Raw genomic sequence first — 22,284 nt, forward strand, 5'->3', positions numbered from 1 at the left:
ATTCACATCTGAATTATTCTCCACACTGGGGCCAGATTCACCTTCTCTGGCTCACTTGGATCCTCTCCCTTCCTGCTATCATCTGCCAAATGAAGACTAAACTCCTGATACTGCCCTCAACACCCAGAACAATCTGGAATCGAATTCTCTGTGATTCACAGGACATATACTGAGGCGTCTACCATCCCAAGCCCTCCTTTTCCTTTCTGCTTAATGAAATTCTGTGCATTTTTAGAGAACCAACTCAAATACTACTTCTTCACAAAGGCTTCTCTGATTCCAGAGATGTCCCTGATTTTTCAGAGAAGAACAGTGATATGGTACTTCCCTACCAGCTATCAAAATGTGTTATACAAGTATATTATTTAAAATAATTTTTAAATTAATTTTTAATTTAAATTATTTTAAAATAATTTTGGCATTAGCACGAGACAAATTGGTCAGCTCTATCATGTCCAAAAACAGAGTCCAAAAATAGAACACTGCCTTTATAAGAACTTAAGAATAATAAAGATGATACTTCAAATCAGTAGGAAAAGGATGATGTATTCCATAAATGTTGTTAGGACAAAACACTATCTACCTATAGAGAAAAAGTAAAGCTAGATCCCTATCTTATGCATACTTCAAAAATCTAGAGTACTGAAAATACAGAATGCCTTTATGACCTAGGGTAAGGAATATAAATGCATTAAAGGAAAAGACTCACCAAATCTGACTAAATAAAACTTCTGCACAAACAAATAAAAAAACAAAAAAACTTCTGTACAATTAAAAACAATAAACAGGGACACTTTGGTGGCTCAGTGGGTTAAGCCTCTGCCTTCGGCTCAGGTCATGATTTCAGGGTCCTGGGATCGAGTCCCACATCATGCTCCCTGCTCAGCGGGGAGTCTGCTTCTCCCTCTCCCACTACCCTCTCATGCTCTCTCTCTCTCAAGTAAATAAATAAAAAATCTTAAAAAAAAAAATCAACAACATTCCAGGATGCCTGGGTTGTTCAGTTGGTTAAGTCTCCAACTCTTGCTTTCAACTCAGGTCATGGGCTCATGGGTCCTGAGATGGAACCCACGTCCGGCTCCACCCTCAGGAGGGGGTCTGCTTGAGATTCTCTCCCTCTGCCCTCTCCCCACTTGCATGTGTGCTCTCTCTCTCTCTCAAATCTTTAAAAAAAGAGTAACAACAACAAAAAACTCTTCTATCATCCTTACACAATTATGTTTATGATTATGCACATCTTAGTCATAGTTTATATGCATATTTCACATTTGTAATCACTGTGTCCATATATTTTTTCCTCTGTAAAAAATGTAGTTTTAGGGGTGTCTGGGTGGCTCAGAGTTAAGTTAAAGCCTCTGCCTTCGGCTCCGGTCATGATCCCAGGGTCCTAGGATGGAGACGTGCATTGGGCTCTCTGTTCAGCAGGGAGCCTGCTTCCTCCTCTCTGTCTCTGCCTGCCTCTTTGCCTGCCTGTGATCTCTGTCTGTCAAATAAATAAAAATAAAAAATCTTTTTAAAAAACTTATGAAATTAAAACTACTTTTTTTTAAAAAAGATTATTTATTTATTTATTTGACAGAGATCACAAGTAGGCAGAGAGGCAGGCAGAGGCAGAGAGGAGGAAGCAGGCTCCCTGCTGAACAGAGAGCCCAATGCGCGTCTCCATCCTAGGACCCTGGGATCATGACCGGAGCCGAAGGCAGAGGCTTCAACCCAGTGAGCCATCCAGGCGCCCCTACAGTCTCATTATTTATTGCATTTCAGTGTCTTACAATCACCTCCCAGGTCCATTCACTGCTATCAACTTGGTGTATATCTGTTCAGAATTTTCTAACTTATATTCATACCTAATACGTATTTGTAGAAATATATTTTGTGTACGTAAGTGGTATTATTTGCTGTGGTCTTAATGCTTTTTCACTCAACCATATGTTTTGGAGATCTTTCCTTAGCTATCTTCTATATGCAGTTCTCTAAGTTGCACAGTATTATAATTTATATAACCATTTTGCTAGTGATAGACCTTTACAGTATTTCCAGTTTTGACTATTGCCAACAGCATTACAGTAAAATCCCCTCCTTTGTGCCCCTGTATTTCCTCAGAGTAGATGTGTAAACATGAAATTAATGGGTCATAGAATATTTGCATTTAAAATAATGCAGAACAGGGCGCCTGGGTGGCTCAGTGGGTTGGGCCGCTGCCTTCAGCTCAGGTCATGGTCTCAGAGTCCTGGGATCGAGTCCCGCATCGGGCTCTCTGCTGAGCAGAGAGCCTGCTTCCCTCTCTCTCTCTCTGCCTGCCTCTCCATCTACTTGTGATTTCTCTCTGTCAAATAAATAAATAAAATCTTTAAAAAATAAATAAATAAATAAATAAATAAAAATAAAATAATGCAGAACAAATGTATAGCCCATCAGTATATCAAAGTACCCCTTTACCCACAATTTCACCTTTTAATATTATTAGCATTTGTAAGTTTTACTAATGTGATAAATAAAATGATGGTGTCTTTGTTATCATTTTCGTTTCCCTTAGTACTACTAGTATGGTTGAATGTTGCTTCGATTTTTATTGGATCTTTAGATTTCTTCTTCTTTGAATAACCCATTCATATTTCTGTGTAAATTTTTGTCTTATTTTCATATTGAACCAAAGAATATGTACATGTATTCTAAGTATACATCCTTTGCATACTGTATTTATAAAAAACATGTTTTCTCAGCCTGTAACTTGCCCTTAAATTTTGTTTTTATTTTTTTAAAGATTTTATTTATTTGACAGGGAGAGAGAGCACAAGCAGGGGAGTGGCAGGCAGAGGGAGAGGAAGAGGGAGAAGCTGGCTCCCGGCTAAGGACCCGATCCCAGGACCCTGGGATCATGACCTGAGCTAAAGGCAGGCACTTAACTGACTGAGCCACCCAGGTGCCCTGGGACAAAGATTAACTTTAACAATAATACCTGATGTTGGCAAAGTTACAAAGAAACGAGCATTCTCAAATTCTACTGATGAAAGCACATATCAGTATTGTCTGTGCAATTTAGGAATATTTTGAAAAATTAAAAAAATATATATATATGTATTGACTCAAAAACTGTATTTGTAGGGTGCCTGGATGGCTTAGTCATTAAGCGTCTGCCTTCGGCTCAGGTCATGATCCCGTTGTCCCGAGATCAAGCCCCATATTGGGCTCCCTGCTCAGCGGGGGAGCCTGCTTCTCTCACTCCCTCTCCCCCACTGTGTTCCCTCTCTCACTGTGTCTCTCTCTGTCAAGTAAACAAAATCTTAAAAAAAAAAAAATCATATTTATAGCAATTACATCCTTGTCCCTCCACCCTAGAGACCAGCCACTCTCCTGACTTTTAGAACCATTTCCTTGCTTTCTTCATATTTTTGCCACTTATATATGCATCCTGGATCAGTCATAGCAGGTTAAACTACTGCAACGAAAAGAATATAATGGCGCAAACACAAAAGAAATGTAATCCCCTTAGGGTAGACATGGCAGGTTTCTGAGGTCAACACTATCAAGAAACTTAGGCTGATGACAGCTCTGCCATTTCAACACATGACTTCTAATACTGCTTTGATGAATGCCATCCTAGCCCATGGAAGAAGACAAGGGCATTAACCAGATACAGAGGGACACCTGGGTGGCTCAGTCAGTTAAGTGTCTGCCTTTGGCTCAAGTCATGATCCCAGGATCCTGGGATTGAAACCTACCATCGGGCTCCCACTCAGGAGGGAACCTGCTTTTCCCTCTGCCTGCTCTTGCTCTCTCTCTCTCTCTGACAAATAAACAAAATCTTCAAAAAAGGAACCAGGTACAGAAGCAGCACAATTCCACTCCATACCAGGGAAGAAAACTGAGTCACATGTGTGCAAACCTAACTGCAAAAAAGGCTGGGAAGTGACATGTAGCTGGGCAGTCATGTGCCAACTGTAACTCTATTATTACGGAAGGAAAGAACAAATTTTGACGGACAGATGGTAATACTGCCATACATCTGTAAACAATATGGCTGAATTTTGTCTGGTTTTGAACTTTAAATGAATGGAAACGTACTATGTGATTCTTCTGTGTCTGGCTTCATTTTTTTATGCTTATGCTCTTTGGAAAAAACTGTCTTGGGGTGCCTGGATGGCTCAGTGGGTTAAGCCTCTGCCTTCGGCTCAGGTCATGATCTCAGGGTCCTGGGATCGAGTCCCGCATCGGGCTCTCTGCTCAGCAGGGAGCCTGCCTCCCTCCCTCTCTCTGCCTGTCTCTCTGCCTATTTGTGATCTCTCTCTGTGTGTCAAATAAATAAAAAACTTTAAAATAAAAAAAGGAAGAAAGAAAGAAAATGTTCAGGCTGGGACTTATACTACCTGAGCCACAGAGTCCCAGAATTACAACTTCACTAGTAAATCATACCTTCTAGACTCTTTTTCCTCATATACAAATAAAGAGTTCATTAATGTGCTTTCTTAATCTCTGTGACTGATCATGCTACCTACTCATCTTTAGTCAATTATGTTATTTCCACAGCTTTTATCATGAATTTGCACTGAGCCAGTCATTCCACTAACTCACTTTTCCCCAGAACTCCCTTTCCAGCAACACTACTAATGAACATTTGCATAATGGCTGCTTGGGGTACGGGGTACCTTTTAGATCCTGCAAGCACAGCAACAATAACTGGTTTGAACTTAGGCCTTTATGACCCTGGCCTCATTAACATTATATGCTAACTAAGCTAAATCACCAAAGATACTCTATATAAAATATTTAAAGCTGATTACTAAGCTATTTGCTTCTAAGAGAATATTTCAGATATTTTTTTCTTCTCCTATCAGTGGTTGTCTCGGGATTCAGGAACTGAGTGGATGGAGGAACAAGGTGAGAGGGAAGCATACTTTTTGTGATCGTTTTAAGACAGGTCCACAAACTCTTTGGAGAGTTCTCTCTCCAAAAGGTGGGGCCTAATTTCCCTCTCTAGAGGATAGGCTGTATAGGGTAACTCACTTCGACTAAACAGAAAGTGGTAATAATATAGGTGACTTATGAAGCTCGATCATAAAAAATACTGAGGCCTCCGTGTGTGTGTGTGTGTGTGTGTGTGTGTGCATGTCTGTCTCATCACTGACAGAAGCTAGTTGCCTAATCAGGAAGACGCTCAGGCAGCCTTAGAAAGAGGTCTATAAAGTCAAAAACTGAGACATCCTATGAAAGCTGGGTACCAACTACTGAGACCCACCAGCAGCCGTTTGAGTGAGTCATGCTAGAAGCAATTCTCTCAGCCCCAGTCAAGCCATTGGATGACTATACCTTCAACCAAAAGACTGATTACAATTTCATGCAACCCAAACCAGAACCATCCAACTAAATTACTCCCAGATTGGGGCACCTGGGTGGCTCAGTGGGTTAAAGCCTCTGCCTTCAGCTCAGGTCATGATCTCAGACTCCTGGGATCGAGCCCCACATCGGGCTCTCTGCACAGCGGGGAGCCTGCTTCCTCCTCTCTCTCTGCCTGCCTTTCTGCCTACTTGTGATCTCTCTCTGTCAAAAATAAAATCTTTGGGGCGCCTGGGTGGCTCAGTGGTTTGGGCTGCTGCCTTTGGCTCGGGTCATGATCTCGGGGTCCTGGGATCGAGCCCCGCATCAGGCTCCCTGCTCCGCAGGAAGCCTGCTTCCCTCTCTCTCTCTCTCTGCCTGCCTCTCTGCCTACTTGTGATCTCCGTCTTTCAAATAAATAAATAAAATTTTAAAAAAAAATTAAAAAAAAAAAATAAAATCTTTTAATAAATAAATAAATTATTCCCAGATTTTTGACACACACAAACTATATAATAAATACTTATTATCATTTTAAGTCACAAGTTTTTATTTATTTATTTATTTATTTATTTATTTTTTAGTAATCTCCACACCCAGTGTGAGCTGCATGGTCTACCAAATGAGCCACCCAGGCACCCCCTAAGTAACTAAGCTGCTCTTTTTCTAAGATTTTATTTATTTATTTTAGAGAAAGAGCACATGACTCAGGGGAGGGGCAGAGGGAGAGGAAGAGAATCTCAAGCTGACTCCACACTGAGCCTGGAGCCCCATGCAGGGCTGGATCTCACAACCCTGAGATCATGGCCTAAGCCAAAACCAAGATTTGGACTTAACCAACTGAGCCACCTGGGCACTCCCGTAAGTTACTAAATTTTGAGGTACTTCATTACACAGACAAGAGATAATTAATACATATATATATGTATATTTTTACTTTTGTTTTGGTGCCATTTATACATATTTTCTAGTTTCAAAAATAATTAGCTTTAAAAACCTCTTTCTCAAACATAATTTTCTCACTCAAATTATACTAGCTTCTCAGGGTGAGATTGAGCCCTGTGTCGGGTTCTGTGCTAGGTATGGAGCCTGCTTAGAATATTCTCTCTGCCTCTCCCTCTTCCCACCACACCCCTCCTTTAAAAAAAAAAGGAATTAAAGAGGAAAATTCTTTAGATTAATTTGAAGAGCACAGCCCATTTAAACCTATAAAACTTGGGTTAAATTAATAGAGGCCATTTTTGGAAATGTTCTCTGTTAAAGACCCCCTCCCCTCAAAAACACAGGAAGAACTACAAACTGGTACTCTTTTAGACTCTACTAGAACTATTATCTTAAGGGTATATGAAGATCCTGGGCATGCTATCATGCTCATCAGGTGCTGGCAAAAGGTTACTGTATTAGGGCCAATACTCCTGCAATATACAACTGGGTGCAATGCAATCTCAGTGGTTCAAAGGAGCTCGCTGACACTTTCAGGCTCAACTCTCACCTTAGAATAAAACACATAAACAGAACTCATGTTCAACCACAATCACAAAAGGAACATGTTACTGATCCAAGCTGTTCTCTTTTTTAACCCAAGTTTTATAGGTTTAAATGGGCCGTGCTCTTCAAATTAATCTAAAGAATTTTCCTCTTTAATTCCTTTTTTTTTTAAAGGAGGGGTGTGGTGGGAAGAGGGAGAGGCAGAGAGAATATTCTAAGCAGGCTCCATGCCTAGCACAGAACCCGACACAGGGCTCAATCTCACCCTGAGATCATGAGATGGACCCAGGCATCCCATGGCTTTTTCCTATTCAATTTCAATCTAGCAACTATTTTCCTTTCATGAACTAGCAATGAATATAAAGCAATTAAAATAAAATAAAACAAAACAAACTTTTAAGGAATATGTCACAAAATAGTGTTATGATAAAAAATTAAACATAAAATCTTTTGTGAAGTGCATTAAATAAAGCTGTCTTGTGACATTATGTCACAAGAGTTGTATTATGAAGTATACAGAGGGGCACCTGGCTGGCTCAGTCAGTAGACCATGACACTCTTGATCTCAAGTGGTAAGTTCAAGCCCACACTGGGTATAGAGATTACTTAAAAATAAATACCAACCAAAAAAAAACAAAAACAAAAAACAAAAAAAAACCCCAAAGTATACAGAAATTTAATCAACACTTTCAGGAATGAGAGCAGGGAATTTTAGTAAATAACTTTGCCTACTATATACTAAACATTCAGTTATTAGTTCAACTGTTTGATAAGTGGGTCATACTAATTCAAATCTTTCAAAATCACTTGGTGTTAAACGACTCTGTCACTTAATAGCTGTATGACCTTGAACAAGTTGTTTAACTTCCCTGCCTCAGATTTCTCATCTGTTGAAGAATAAATAGTTCCTATGGCATAAGGTGGTTGTAATAAACCAGGTAATTCACATAAAATCACACAGTAATAATCACACAATAGTACTCAACAGTCATAGTATTAGTAGACTATATTTGGAAAGCAATATTCAGAAAGTAATTAGTTTTAATAAGTCTAATTTTATTATTGAAGTGATCAGGTGAAAAATAGATGATGGGGGGAAAATGCACCAAAAGAGAAACAAGAGTTAAAGAAATCCTAGATTTCAAGCCCACTAAATTTAATAATATATAGATTTGACAAATGTGTTCATCAAATGTCAAGTCATATCTGATAATGACCACCTAGCTCTCAACATTCTTGAGTTATCCAGAACTCCATGGTTTTTATAAGGCACCTGAAAGTAAAACTGATACTGAAAAGCATGATTTGATCAAGATTCTGACAAAGAAATAAAATGATTCTAGTTTTAAGTCAGCAAAAACACGAGAACAAGAAGAACAAAAATAAAGATGGGAAGGTGTTTTGGCTAATACTTCTAAGTCTCTCTTAAGTACAAATCACCGGCTTCTTTTTGTTGTTTTTTTTTTTAATCACACTAGTTAAGTGGCTTAAAAACACCTTTTGTTAAAATGCTTTTAAAAAGCTGAAGACAGAGACGGGCAAATGATCAACTAAAAGCAAATTAAACATATTCAGAAAGCCACTGATGAATTCTTACCACCATAAAATCGAAGCATACAGCCAAGGTCAGGATCTGTTGCCTCCTCCTGTATACGCACAGGGTCATCAAATCCCAGCCTGGATAAGTAATCATACACAATCTGAAGAGGTCGTTCAGTAGGTTCCAGTCTCCTGCTTACACAATTCAAAAGAGAAGTATTTAGTAAGAAATAAAAATGCTTCACTTAATATTTATAATCTTTTAATATGTTCTAGATTTTTACTTCTGTATCAAGATTTTCTTTAATATCATATGATACAAATAATCTAAACAGGAAGTGCTCAGAGGTTTTGGTCTCAGGACCCCTCTTTAGTCTTCGAGGACCCCCAAAGAGCTTTTGTTTACATGGGGTATACCTACTGGTATTTACTCAATGAGGAGCTCAAATTAATGATTTCCAAATAATGGGGATGCCTAAGTGGTTCAGTCGTTTGAGCTGCCCACATAATCAGAGATGCAGTCATGGAATTGCCTACTGCGTCTCAGGTACTATATTTTCCACTGGCTCCAGAGATGATTCTTGCATAAAAATTAGGAGTGAAGGGACGCCTGGGTGGCTCAGTTGGTTGGACGACTGCCTTCGGCTCAGGTCATGATCCCGGAGTCCCGGGATCGAGTCCCGCATCGGGCTCCCAGCTCCATCGGGAGTCTGCTTCTTCCTCTGACCTTCTCCTCGCTCATGCTCTCTCTCACTGTCTCTCTCTCAAATGAATAAATAAAATCTTTTAAAAAAAAAAAAAAAAAAATTAGGAGTGAATAATTCCCCAGAAATCATTCTACCATGTGGTCCCAAATGAAAACTAAATTAAAGTCAGAATATCTAGTAATTATTTGTGACCTCTGATGACACACACATTTTAAATCGTATAGACCTGAAACACTTAAAATATGTAAATATTAAAATTTTTAGGGGTATCTGGGCGGCTCAGTCATTAAGCCTCTGCCTTCGCTTAGGTCATGGTCCCAGGGTCCTGGGATGGGGCCCTGAAGCAGGCTTTCTTCAGCAGGAAAGCCTGCTTCTCCCCCCCACCCTCTCCCCTTGCTTGTGTTCCCTCTCTCACTGTGTCTCTGTCAAATGAACAAATAATATCTTAAAAAAAAAAAAAAAAATATATATATATATATATATATATATATATATAAAACACAAGTCAGCCCTTTTACAACTGTTTTATCAGAAAGCAAATAGTTATAAATCAATACAGTCACTAAGAGTATAGGCTCCAAAAGTCAGACTGCCTGGGTTTAGTCTTAGTTCTGCCATTTATTTATCAGCTGCATGCCCTTGGACAATTTATTCAACTTATCTTAAATTCCTCATCAGTATAATGGGAATACAATAGTACTTAACTCACAGAGTTGTTATTAAATATATTTACTTACAAGATATTATATAGTAACTGAAGTGTTTAGCAAGACATCTTATATAAAGTAGTGTTTAATAATATACTGATGACTTAACTAAAAAAATTCTTAGAATTTTAATTTTAAATTAGAAATTTTACTTAATTAGAATAAAAACAGAATTATCTCCCCCATCTGAAACAACCAAGAAACAAGTATAGGAAACTACATGTGTGCTCAAAAGCTCTTGAAGAGGAGCTCCTGTGTAGCTCAGTGGGATAAGCATCTGCCTTTGGCTCGTCATGATCTCAGGGTCCCACGAGGCAGGCTCCCTGCTCAGCAGGGAGTCTGCTTCTCCCTCTCCCTCTGCTCCTTCCCCTAATCATGTTCATGCTATCTTCTTCTCTCTCTCTCATAAAAAAATTAAATCTTTTTAAAGGACCATTCATCTTTATGTCTTAAAAGGATTCTGTTTAGAAAACTTAAGGAGCACCTGGCTAGCTCAGTCAGTAGAGTGTGTGATACTTGACCTCAGGGCCATGAGTTTGAGTCCCATATTGCGTGTAGAGATTACTTAAAAATAGAATCTTAAAAAAAAAAAAAAAGAGGGGCACCTGGGTGGCTCAGTTAGTTAAGCTTCTGCCTTCAGCACAGGTCCTTATCCAGGGTCCTGGGATTGAGCCTTGCATGAGGCTCCCTGCTCAGCAGGGAGTCTGCTTCTCCCTCACCCTCTGCCTCTGCCTCTCCCCCTCCTTGGGCTCTCTCTGTCTCAAATGAATAAACAAAATCTTTAAAATAAATAAATAGGCTTGGGACACCTGGGTGGCTCAGTTGGTTAAGCGGCTGCCTTCGGCTCAGGTCATGATCCCAGGGTCCTGGGATCGAGTCCCACATCGGGCTCCTTGCTCAGCAGGGAGACTGCTTCTCCCTCTGCCTCTGCTGCCACTCGGCCTGCCTGTGCTCGCTCTCTCTCTCTCTCTCTGGCAAATAAATAAATAAAATCTTAAAAAATAATAATAATAAAATAAAATAAATAAATAAATAGGAAACTTAAGAATTGTATTACAAGAAACATGATACACCTCCCATCACTGCAAAAAGATATGAAGGACATCTCTGTTTTACGGTGAAAGGAGTAGAAAATACTGTTGGCAGTAGATTTAAGATTTAAGTAAAACTAACATGAAAATAGTAATACTACAAAGCTGAATGTAAACAACTACCAAAACTGTAGAGACTACTTTTAGGCAATAGGCAATGGAAACTTGGAGCAAAGCATAAGGGCCCACAGCCACTACCAGGCTAACACAAATCGGCTCTCATTAAGCCACAGGCCCTGATCGACCACAGTCACTTCCAAGCAGGCATAGTTCTTAAGATCACCAAAAAAGGTAAAATTCCATACATCTCATATTCCGTCATTCCAACCTATAACTACCACTTCTGCCCATCACCTGTGGCAGTCTGTCCTTTGCCATCCTGCCATTGCAGTGTACTCGATAAACTTCTACCTCTTTTGCTCTGCCTTGTGTGACTTCTTTCACTGGCCACATCACCAGCCCCCATCCAATTAGAACGGCCCACAAAAAATGATAACTTAGGAATATAAATCATACTGATGAGCACAAAAACACAAAAATGAAACAACTTCTTGGTCCCTCCTGACTGCTCAGTGCAGACTTTTATCCATAAACTCAGAATTACTACATGAGGTATGACCAAGAACTAAAACCCTACAAAGACAAATAAATACTGAGTTTAATAGAAACAAAAAATTAACTTTTCAGAATAAAAACTTCATCAATTACAACCAATCTCTAGTCAAACAAAATAAAAATTCACAAAGGATTACAGTGATATTAAGCACTTTCCCAGTATAGTGGTAGAATTCTTCTAAGGAGGGTGTATTGTAGGGACTTCTTTTTTTTTTTTAAGATTTTATTTATTTATTTTTCAGAGAGAGCGAGAGTGAGAAAGTGAGCGAGCACAAGCAGGGGGAGTGGCAGGCAGAGGAAGAAGCAGGCTCCCCGCTGAGCAGAGAGCCCGATGTAAATTCTACCTGAATCCTGCTATTATTTTTAGATACAGAGTTCAATGTACTTAAATATCATAATTCCATATAATGATCACATAGCCAGGATCAAGAAATGACATATTCAGGCTAAATCTCACCAGCTCCATTTTTCAATTTCTGTCTAGAAAATCAAGAGAAATGGAAACATCCTAATTCTGCATTTTTTACATGATCAAATTTCCTTCCAAAGGGGGCTCTGTACTCTTTGAAACCCTGTTTATACATTCCCACCTAAAGAAAGTCATGATCCTGGGGACTTGGGATCGAGTCCCTGCGTCAGGCTCCATGGTTGGCGGGGAGCCCATTTCTCCTTCTCCCACTCTCCCTGATTGTGCTCTCTCTCATTCTGTCAAATAAATAAATAAAATTAAAAAAAAAAAAAAAAAAAGAACAAGAACTCAATCTCTAGCTACCTATAGAGGTAAAATATGCAAATGTTATGATTAATAATACAGATAATACTAATACAAACAGCAATACTAAGGATACTTCAATGAATGTCTACTCCATGCCTGACTCAATGCTGAAAAGTACTTAATGTTTTATAAAGTTATGTCTGTTCTGCAAATAAGGAAAGTGAGATTCAGAATCACACAATGAGTACATAGTAGCATCAAGGTGTGCTGGTTTCATTAAAAATCCTAGTTACTTGGGGCACCTGGGTGGCTCAGTGGGTTAAGCCTCTGCCTTTGGCTTGGGTCATGATCTCAGAGTCCTGGGATCAAGCCCCGTTATCGGGCTCTCTGCTCAGCAGGGAGCCTGCTTCCTCCTCTCTCTCTGCCTACCTCTCTACCTACTTGTGATCTCTATCTGTCAAATAAATAAAAAAATATATTTTTAAAAAAATCCTAGTTTCTTTTGGGTAAACCACATTATTTTATATAGTTAAAATAATTTATGCAGAAGAGAGCTCAAAACACTTCATATGTTAACTTACACCAAAGAACCTAAAGAGTGATATTTTAAAATTATTGTATTCCAGGCTATAGGGCACCTGGGTGGCTCAGTGGGTTAAAACCTCTGCCTTCGGCTCAGGTCATGATCTCAGGGTCCTGGGATCAAGCCCTATGTCAGGCTCTGCTTGGCAGAGAGCCTGCTTCCTCTTCTCTCTGCCTGCCTCTCTACCTACTTGTGCTCTCTGTCTGTCAAATAAATAAGTAAAAATTATTGTATTCCAGGCTAATACATCATTTGAAATATACACTACCTTTGTGTGCACCATTGTATAATACAGAATCTTACACTAGTCTTCCATCCCTGATTCTTGGGGGGAGATTCTAAAGCCTTGTAATTTCCTGAATAATAGGAATATCTTAGTCATTCCTGAGCCCCTGGCATCACCCCTCACAGATGAGATGACTCAAGATGCGGGCTGGTCACCATAAAGACCATCCAAGAGAAGAAAAGGCAAGGGTTTGGAGCTAGCCTGACTATAAGGAAGGAAAACATGGCTGGAGATTGAAGGCCAAGCATGAGGTCAATGAACCAAACAAGCCTACCCAATGAAATGCTAATAAAAACTGTACTGAAGTTCCATGGATCTTTCTGGTAAGTGACAAGAGGAGACATGGTGAGAGGATGACAGGGTGAGGGCACAAAGTTCTATGTTCATGACCCTCCCAGACCTCCCTCACCCTATGTGTCTCTTTATTTGGCTAGTTCTGATTTGTATCTTTTACTATCCTTTACTAAAACTGTAATCATAAGTAGAACACGTTCTTGAGTCTGAATCATTCTATTATTATTAAACCTAAAAGGGTCATGGGAACTCCCAAATTTATATCCAGTTGGTTAGAAGTGTGGCTAGAATCGGAACAGCAGTCTTACTGTGGAGCATGGCCTTTAACTTGTGAACTGTGTGAAAAGTCTGAGTGGTTAGTAACAGAATTGTACTGCAGTAAACCAAATGGTATCATAATAACCATTATGAAAGAAAAAAACATTGCCAATTAAACTATGACCCATCAACAACTATAGAACACAAGCTGATATCAGCAGTATTATGATGTAAAAACAAAAACAAAACAAAAATGAATTAATGTATAACAGATAATTTTTAAGTTTTAAAATAGCACAGAAAAATGAAGCAAAAAACAAAACTAATCTTTTCCTTCCTCAGCATTAATCAACTCAGTATGTATCCTGAAAGAGAACTGTTCACACTACTTTTACAACATCAAAATATGGTAAACAAGGTTTTAGTGACCTGTACAAGGTCACCCAGCAAGTCAGTGACAGAAAAGTTATTAGAATACAGGATCCCAAACCCCAAGGGTATTTTCTGTTATAAACATCTTACTGCCTCCTAACTTATCTTAAAAAGATAGTCTATCAAACTTAGCTTAACAAGCTCCCAGAAGAATAGAAATCTTACTCAATTTGATGACTAAGAATAAAAGTAAAGATATGATCATGAGCCAAGGGGCACTCCACTTTGTCATAAATGATCTTGTTACAACTTCTCAGGCAGAAGGCAATAACTACACTAAACTTCACTAGTGAGTCAGTTCTCACTTAAACGGTTCAATAAAAAAGACAAACCAAGTGTCGTCATGTAAGAGCAATGGAATGGGACAGTGGCAGACCAGGCAACAGCCAGAACGTGCTATCCACCAGCCCTCTCCAGGCCTCAGTTTCACATTTATGAAACAAAGGGAAATGCTCTCAGTTATTCCCACTAGGAAGTTACTGGTCTTTTGGACAAGACAATTCTTGGTTGTACAAGTCTATCCCGCATACTGAGGACATTAAGCCTTTCTGGCCCTTCCCACTAAATGCTGGTTAACTCTCCCTAGTAGTTCTGACAACCAGCAAACACTACCCCCAAATATATTTCTAAATGGAGAGGGCAGGGGATGAGGGGGGTCGTTAAGTTGGGTACACTTTGTTTCCTTAGTAGATGATCTCTTTCAGGTTCCTTCAAGGGCTACAATTCTATAAATTAGCAATCCTTCAGTTTTACTGAAGTGACAAATCCGTGACTAAAAAAAGAGAATAGAAAGAAGGAAGTCGGGTGCCTGGGTGGCTCAGTGGGTTAGGCCGCTGCCTTAGGCTCAGGTCATGATCTCAGGGTCCTGGGATCGAGTCCCGCATTGGGCTCTCTGCTCAGCAGGGAGCCTGCTTCCTCCTCTCTCTCTCTGCCTGCCTCTCTGCCTACTTCTAATCTCTCTCTGTCAAATAAATAAATAAAATCTTAAAAAAAAAAAAAAAGAAAAAGAAAAAAGAAAGAAGGAAGTCATGGATGGTTTAGAAAAAACACAAGGTAATTTTCGACCCAGCAATCCCATTTCTAGCATGGAGCCTAGGGAGATCAACAATATAAGGATTCTGGGGTGTCTGGGTGGCTCAGTCATTAAGCGTCTGCCTTCAGCTCAGGTCATGGTCCCAGGGTCCTGGGATTGAGCCCCGCTTTGCTTCGGGCTCACTGCTCGGCAGGAGGCCTGCTTCTCCCGCTCCCACTCCCCCTGCTTGTGTTCCCTCTCTTGCTGTGTCTCTGTCAAATAAATAAATAAAATCTTAAAAAAAAAAAACAAAACAAAACAATATAAGAATTCATGAGCTAAGGTTTAGTCATCACAACACCACTTCTAAGAGTTGAGTGATTTGAAACAACCCAAGTAGGTAACACTCACTGAGCACTTACTGGGTGTCACAGACTGGGTGACAGACATAAACACTTCCTTTCCACTCTAAGTGAAGCACATCACTTAGGAGCTTAATACACAATCTCAGGCCCCATCCCAGACCTTCTGGATCAGAATCTGTAACTTAACAAGCTCCCAGGTGAACATTAGAGTTTACGAAGCACTACTTTACAAGTGTTAATTTATTTGATCTTCATAAGGTGTAATTAATTTTCATCATGACAGCTCTATAAGGTAAATAGAATCATCCTCCATTTTACACATTAGTAAATTAAGGCATAGAGAACATCATACAACTTGCATAGTGACTGTAAGAGCCAGGATTTGAACCCACACACTATGGTTCCAGAATCCAAGCTCTAAGTCATCATTGCCTATTATTTCTCAATTTTTAAACAAGTTATAGTAGCATTTCTGTAAAATGTAATTTCCTTTAGAGATTAAAACCAATGTCTAAGCTCATTAAGTGACCCACCCTGAATTAACCATAGGCCCTAAATGAACAATTACAACCAGGCACAGTTCCTAAGATCAACAAAAAGGAAAATTCCATTTGTCCCCATACTCACTCCACCCTATACCTGTGGCCCCTCACCACGGCCTTCTGGCATACAGCCTCTCCTTTGCTAGTCTGCTCACTGCTTCCTTGCCGTGTATTCAATAAACTTTTATCTCTTTTATTCTGCTTAGGGTGAATTCTTTCACCACCAGCACTGCCCGCCTCTACCTCATCTGAATGCCCAACATGTGGTGCCCCCCCCGACACCCCACAAGTGATCTTAGGTGAGAGGCTGAACCTTTTTAAGCCTCATTTTCTTGATCGATGAAATGAAAATAAGTACCCTACCTCCCAAGATCATTGTGAGGATTAAATGAGGCACTCTACAAAAGCACAAGCACTGAAGGTTATTTCTCTTTATACTATTTCATTTGCCAAAATTTCTACAGTGACTACATGTTACAATTCAGTAAAGAGAAAAAAAAAAAAAAGATAGCGCCTGAGACTGTCAACTGTCTCATGGGCTATTCCAAAGCAAGTACCTATTCCTCTGATTAGATAACAGAAGACTGAACTCAAGCAGTAACAGTTGAGTAAGATAGCCAAAAAAAGATCTCTAAGTATGATTAAATACCACCATTTCCTCTCCAGGAGGGCCTTTCCTCGAACAAAGTCCACCACCTACTTTAATGAGACATTCCAACTGCCTGGCAGTACCTGCCTGACCTTGAACAGGTTACCGGACCTCTTGCAAAGCCTCACTTTTCCTCATCTGAAAGAAAGGATGCTACCGCCCCTGGATCTACTATGAGGATTTAATGAGAACATGTACGTAAAGAACTAAGCACAGAGGACTGGCCAAACAAAGCGTGATGTCAGCCCAAATCTACCCTCATCACCAGAGGCGTTCATTCTTTGGCTGAGTGACACCTCTTAAGCTGCTCCAAGCAATGAAAACATACTCATTCTTTCCAATGGCAGTTCAATAGTATTTCCATTATTTTCTAACCATTTAGATCTATGAAGAGCTATTTCATTACAAAATTATCAAGGCCACTCTCCATTTTAAGTAATTTAGATTCACTAAAGTATATTATTTCACATGTGGATTCTTCACTACACAACTAGTAGTAGCAAGCTAATTCAGATGGGGGTTTCTCCACATTTCTAGTACCTCTCTATACAAATACATTAGTATACAACTGAGTAGGTCTTGGGCTTAAATACACGAACTCCATCAATCACTACCAGTTATAATGTAGGTCAAGGCTTTCCACCTGATAAAATTAGATCGGAATCAGTGTTAAGATTTAGAAAAGCCTAAGGATCACCCAGTCTGATCCTTTAGTTTTGCAAATGGATTTAGGAAATGTAGTTAACTAGTGAACAAGGAAAACATTCAAATGCTAATCTACTTCTTCAGGAATTAGTCCAAATCCTAAAAGGAACACATAGTAAACCTCAATTTAGACTTTTAAAATGACATCAATTTTTAGCTCAGCTGAAGGTGTTACTATTATTACCACATTCTGAGGTGTAAGTGGGAGCTTCCTTTCTCACTTTCAAGAGTACTAAGTCTACGGCTCTGAATTGTTTCAAGACACGTATTTATTACAGGGAAGAGGGAAGAGAGAAAGGTCAGTCACTTTAAACTCTTATTTGACATCTAATTCAAAGAACTAATAGTCATTTTCTTTTTAATTGAAGCAAAGAGTTCAAGCACAGTTTAAGCACAGTAAAAGATTCTATGAGAATACTCTCCTTCACATTCATATAAAAGATTTTAAAGAAACACAAATGGCAGCTGAATCTACGAAAATATGCTCTGCTTCACTCATTAAGATAAATGAAAATTAAAATGACAAAAACAACAAAATTCTATCAGATTTGCAAAAATCTAAGTCATTAGGCTTGACAAAAGATTTGTCTTTGCAATGCTGACTTTGCAATTCCCTAATCTAAAAATCGGTGACAATCATTTCTACTCACAAGCAAGTATGCACTCATGCATGGGTATGTGTCTATACTTACATATAAAATTTAATGCTAGCATGTTCTGGAGAAACTACGGGGAAAATAGGCTTACTTTTATATTACTTGTTGAAGTTTAACTTCTATAAAGAGAAATCTGAAAATATGCATCAAAATTATAAATGCATATATCCTTTGACCAGCAATCCCACTTCTAGGAGTTCATCCTACAGATTACTTCCACATAGAGAGATATCATAGGCAAAAGGATGTTCACTACAACACCGCTTGCAGAGTGAAAAACTGGTAACAATGCGAATGTCCCTTAATAGGAGATCAGCTAAAACGATGGTAGGCTCATGAAACAGAGTATTATACAGCCATTAAAGAAATAAAATTATATAAATATTAATATGGAAAGATCTCTAAATGATTTCAAGTCAATAATGTGCTGCAAGTCAATAATGTGCCTGGGTGGCTCAGTGGGTTAAGCCTCTGTCTTCAGCTCAGGTCATGATCTCAGGGTCCCCGCATGGGGCTCTCTGCTCAGCTCCCACTCCCCCAACCCCGGCCTCTCTGCCTACTTGTGATCTCTGTCTGTCAAATAAATAAATAAAACCTTTAAAAAAAAATCTTAAAAAAAATAATGTGCTGCTTATGGCACCATTAATTTTAAAATTTACATATAAATAGAAACATACTTATTCATGAGCATATATCCTTCTCATTCTACTTCCGTTTATACATTTCAATTTCATTCTATTGACATTCATAACCCCGAGATGGAGACCTGATGAAAATCAAGAGTCAGACGCTTAACCGACCAAGCCACCCAGGGGCCCCTATTTTTTTAAATGACTTTCAAATATTTATTTTAGGGGCGCCTGGGTGGCTCAGTGGGTTAAAGCCTCTGCCTCAGCTCAGGTCATGATCTCAGGGTCCTGGGATAGAGCCCCTGGGGCTCTCTGCTCAGCAGGGAGCCTGCTTCCCCCCTCTCTCTGCCTGCCTCTCTGCCTGCTTGTGATCTCTGTCAAATAAATAAATAAAGTCTTAAAAAAAAATTACTTATTTTAAATTTGGATATCTGACACATGGTGTAATCCAAATGAAGTAACTATCAAATTTTCCTTCATGCACTGCTTTTAAATTCAAGAATCATAATTTCAGCATTCCAAAGACAAAATCTTATTTCAAGCCAAGTGACCCCATAACCATTGTCAGTTCTAAGCAGCAGTCAAATCCTACAGCCCACTTCCAAGCAGAAATGCAGATTATTTACACTATAATGGAGTTAGAGGGGTAAAACGCAGACCTCACCTGACCAGGTCCCCATGAAGCTGTAAATAAAGACTTTCCCTTCCCTCTCCGGCACAGATCTCTGATGCTGGCGTCTCCACAGTGCACAGAACCAGATGCAAGTCGGAGGAGGCGGAGGCAGAAGAGCTGGCGGTGGCAGTGGTCAAGTCGGCGCCATACAGGTACACACAACCTCTCCTGACATCTTCTCTCAGCCAGTCTCTTTCTCGAGAACCAAACCTACTCCGCCTATTCAAACAATTCCTGCTCCCATTGCGTTTCATATTTCTCTAAAAAACATCAAGAGAAAGAAATTATTAGCTAGAAAGTCTGGCTGAGTTGGCCACGTTCGGGCCTCACCCCACCCTTCCACTCTCTATTCACCGAGGCCGGCCGTGGGGCCTTCCACACCGGCTATGCCCATTCCTAAGCTGGGAAACAATTTCCTCTCCTGCTAGCTGTTCATGGCCTGTCCGTCACTCTGTGTGACCCTTTCTTTTTCTTACGTTTTCATAAAAATGTAAGAATAATAAAATATCTGTGTACCTACTACCTACCTATTTGCCACAAATTTTAATATCCTGTCAGATTTATTTCAGATCCTTAATCTAAAGAACATACATTTTTACATCTAAGACTTACATGTCTCACACACATATAAGAACACGTATATATATATACACATACACAGCTGAAGTCACCAGATACCCCACTTCAATCCCATCTCCTTCCCTCTCTCCCCAGAAACACTCTAGTGTACTTCCTATTCGCCATTCCGTGCATTTTTATGTCTGCCCTATTTGTACATATCTATAACCGAATACAATTGTTTTCCATGATTTAGAACTTTAAATCCTAACAGACTTTTTTTTTTCCTAACATTGTTTCACACTGACATTTTTTTTTTATTTGGTTCAACACTGGTCATACTAATACACCCAGCTCATTCATTTAAGTAGTATCTCATTATGTGAATATGCTGCAATTTTTCCATTCTCCTGCGGATGGCATTTAGTTTCTAATTTTTTCACTTTTAAAAACAATCCTGCATTAAATATTTTTGTATATGTCTCTACAGTGCAAACTGGAAGCGTCTCTAGGGTCCTGACCCTCTGCCTCATATCACAACTAACACAATGTTGCACAAATATTCTTTCTGTTCTAATGTTTCCAAAAAATTAGTGCTGCGTTTGATAATTTAGGTATGTGAAATTCACACAGACGGTGGTTACTTCAAAACAAAAACAAATGCTACAGCAATATGACAAATCTCTAAAGATCAATAGTGACTTACTCTATTTTCATGATGGGCCAGTTCTGTTCCCTTTTTTAAGATTTTATTTATGAAATTATTTGAGAGAGAGGAGGGAGGTGGGAGGGCATGGCAGGGAAGAGGAGGGAGAAGGACAAACAGACTCACCACTGAGTAGGGAGCCCTACACCTGTAGCCCCATCTCACAACCCTGAGATCATGACCTGAGCTGAAATTAAGAGTCGCATGCTTAACTGACCGAGCCACCCAGGCGCCCCTGTTCCCTGATATAAAGGCATTTCCATTAACACACTGCCATACCTCTTTACCATCATTCTCTGTTATCTGTCACTGTTTCAGTCATACCCAGCTTCTTGTAACTCCCAAACACATCATGAGTCCACAATTCTGTGACTTGTCTGAAATGTCCTTCCCCATCTTGTCCATCTGACTAGATGGCCTTAACTCTACTCATGGGATGCCTTGATGGCTCAGTTGGTTAAGCAGCTGCCTTCAGCTCAGGTCATGATACCAGGGTCCTGGGATGGAGTCCCACATCCGGCTCCTTGCTCAGCAGGGAGCCAGCTTCTCCCTCTGCCTCTGCCTGCCTGTGCTCGCTTTCTCACTTTCCCTCTTTCTGACAAATAAATAAATTAAAAAAAAAAAAAAAACACAACAGGGGCGCCTGGGTTGCTCAGTGGGTTAAGCCGCTGCCTTCCGCTCAGGTCATGATCTCAGAGTCCTGGGATGGAGCCCCGCATTGCATCGGGCTCTCTGCTAAGCAGGGAGCCTGCTTCCTCCTCTCTCTCTGCCTGCCTCTCTACCTACTTGTAATCTCCGTCTGTCAAATAGATAAATGAAATCTTTAAAAAAAAAACCTCTACTCACATCACCCTCTCTTGTGTTCCATATGGAGCCTTCCATGTATCCCATCCCCATTTTCTCTGGACAGCTAGAATTAGTGACTCTACTCTCTTCGTAGGAAAACCTCTTCATCTTGAATGTATGCCTTCTAGTCCTTTGGGGGTTACAGTGGGGTTTGTTTGGGTTTTTTTAAGATTTTATTTATTTATTTGACAGAGATCACAAGTAGGCAGAGAGGCAGACAGAGAAAGGAAGGGAAGCAGGCTCCCCACTGAGCAGAGAGCCTGATGTGGGGCTCGATCCCAGGACCCCGAGATCATGACCTGGGCCGAAGGCAGAGGCTTAACTCACTGAGCCACCCAGGCGTCCCTACAATGGGTTTTAATCATGCATTTGATATTTCTTCCTCTCTTCTACACTGAGAATCTATTATAGTGCCTTAATACCTGAGTGGCATGCAGAACTCACAGAAATCACATCACATCACAGAATATATTATCAGTCTATAATGTAGCCCAATTTGCTCTGGCAAGAAGTTGAACAAACTTGAGAAGAAGAACCTCCTTTTTTTACAGGAAGCACTAAAATCTTTTTACCAACCACAAAGTAAATACAAGACTTTTGCTACTATTCCTCATTCGAAGTCAGAAATACCTATAAATAAAGGAAATATTACTGTTGTAGTTACTGAAATTAAGTATTTGAGGGTAATTGTGGCACCTAAATTTAAATTTCTAAGATGATAAGGAAAAGTGAGAAGGCATTTCCACGTGGAAACAAAGAAAATAATGAGTGAGAATGGCTTCATTGTTTAAATTAAGGATAACAGAGGGCGCCTGGATGGCTCAGTCTAAGCATCTGCCTTTGGCTCAGGTCATGATCCCAGAATCCTGGGATTGAGCCCTGCATCAGGCTCCCAGCTCAGTGGGAAGCCTGCTT

The 22,284-nt window shown here is 39.8% G+C and overlaps 1 protein-coding gene across 3 annotated transcripts in view; it reads right to left on the reverse strand.

Annotated features, from left to right (window-relative positions):
* The window catches only part of PHLPP2 (PH domain and leucine rich repeat protein phosphatase 2), a 76,600-nt gene that overhangs the window by 48,832 nt on the left and 5,484 nt on the right, over nt 1-22,284 (reverse strand). For all 3 annotated transcript variants that reach the window (XM_082712319.1, XM_082712320.1, XM_082712318.1), the window contains exons 2-3: nt 19,251-19,519; nt 8,399-8,532 (exon numbers count right to left, since the gene is read on the reverse strand). In XM_082712319.1, coding sequence (XP_082568445.1) covers nt 8,399-8,532; nt 19,251-19,513 — 397 coding nt within the window. In that variant the 5' untranslated portion in view covers nt 19,514-19,519. The remainder of the gene's footprint in view (nt 1-8,398; nt 8,533-19,250; nt 19,520-22,284) is intronic.

This window comes from Mustela nivalis (assembly GCF_964662115.1).
Source record: "Mustela nivalis genome assembly, chromosome: 18".
Taxonomy (NCBI): domain Eukaryota; kingdom Metazoa; phylum Chordata; class Mammalia; order Carnivora; family Mustelidae; genus Mustela; species Mustela nivalis.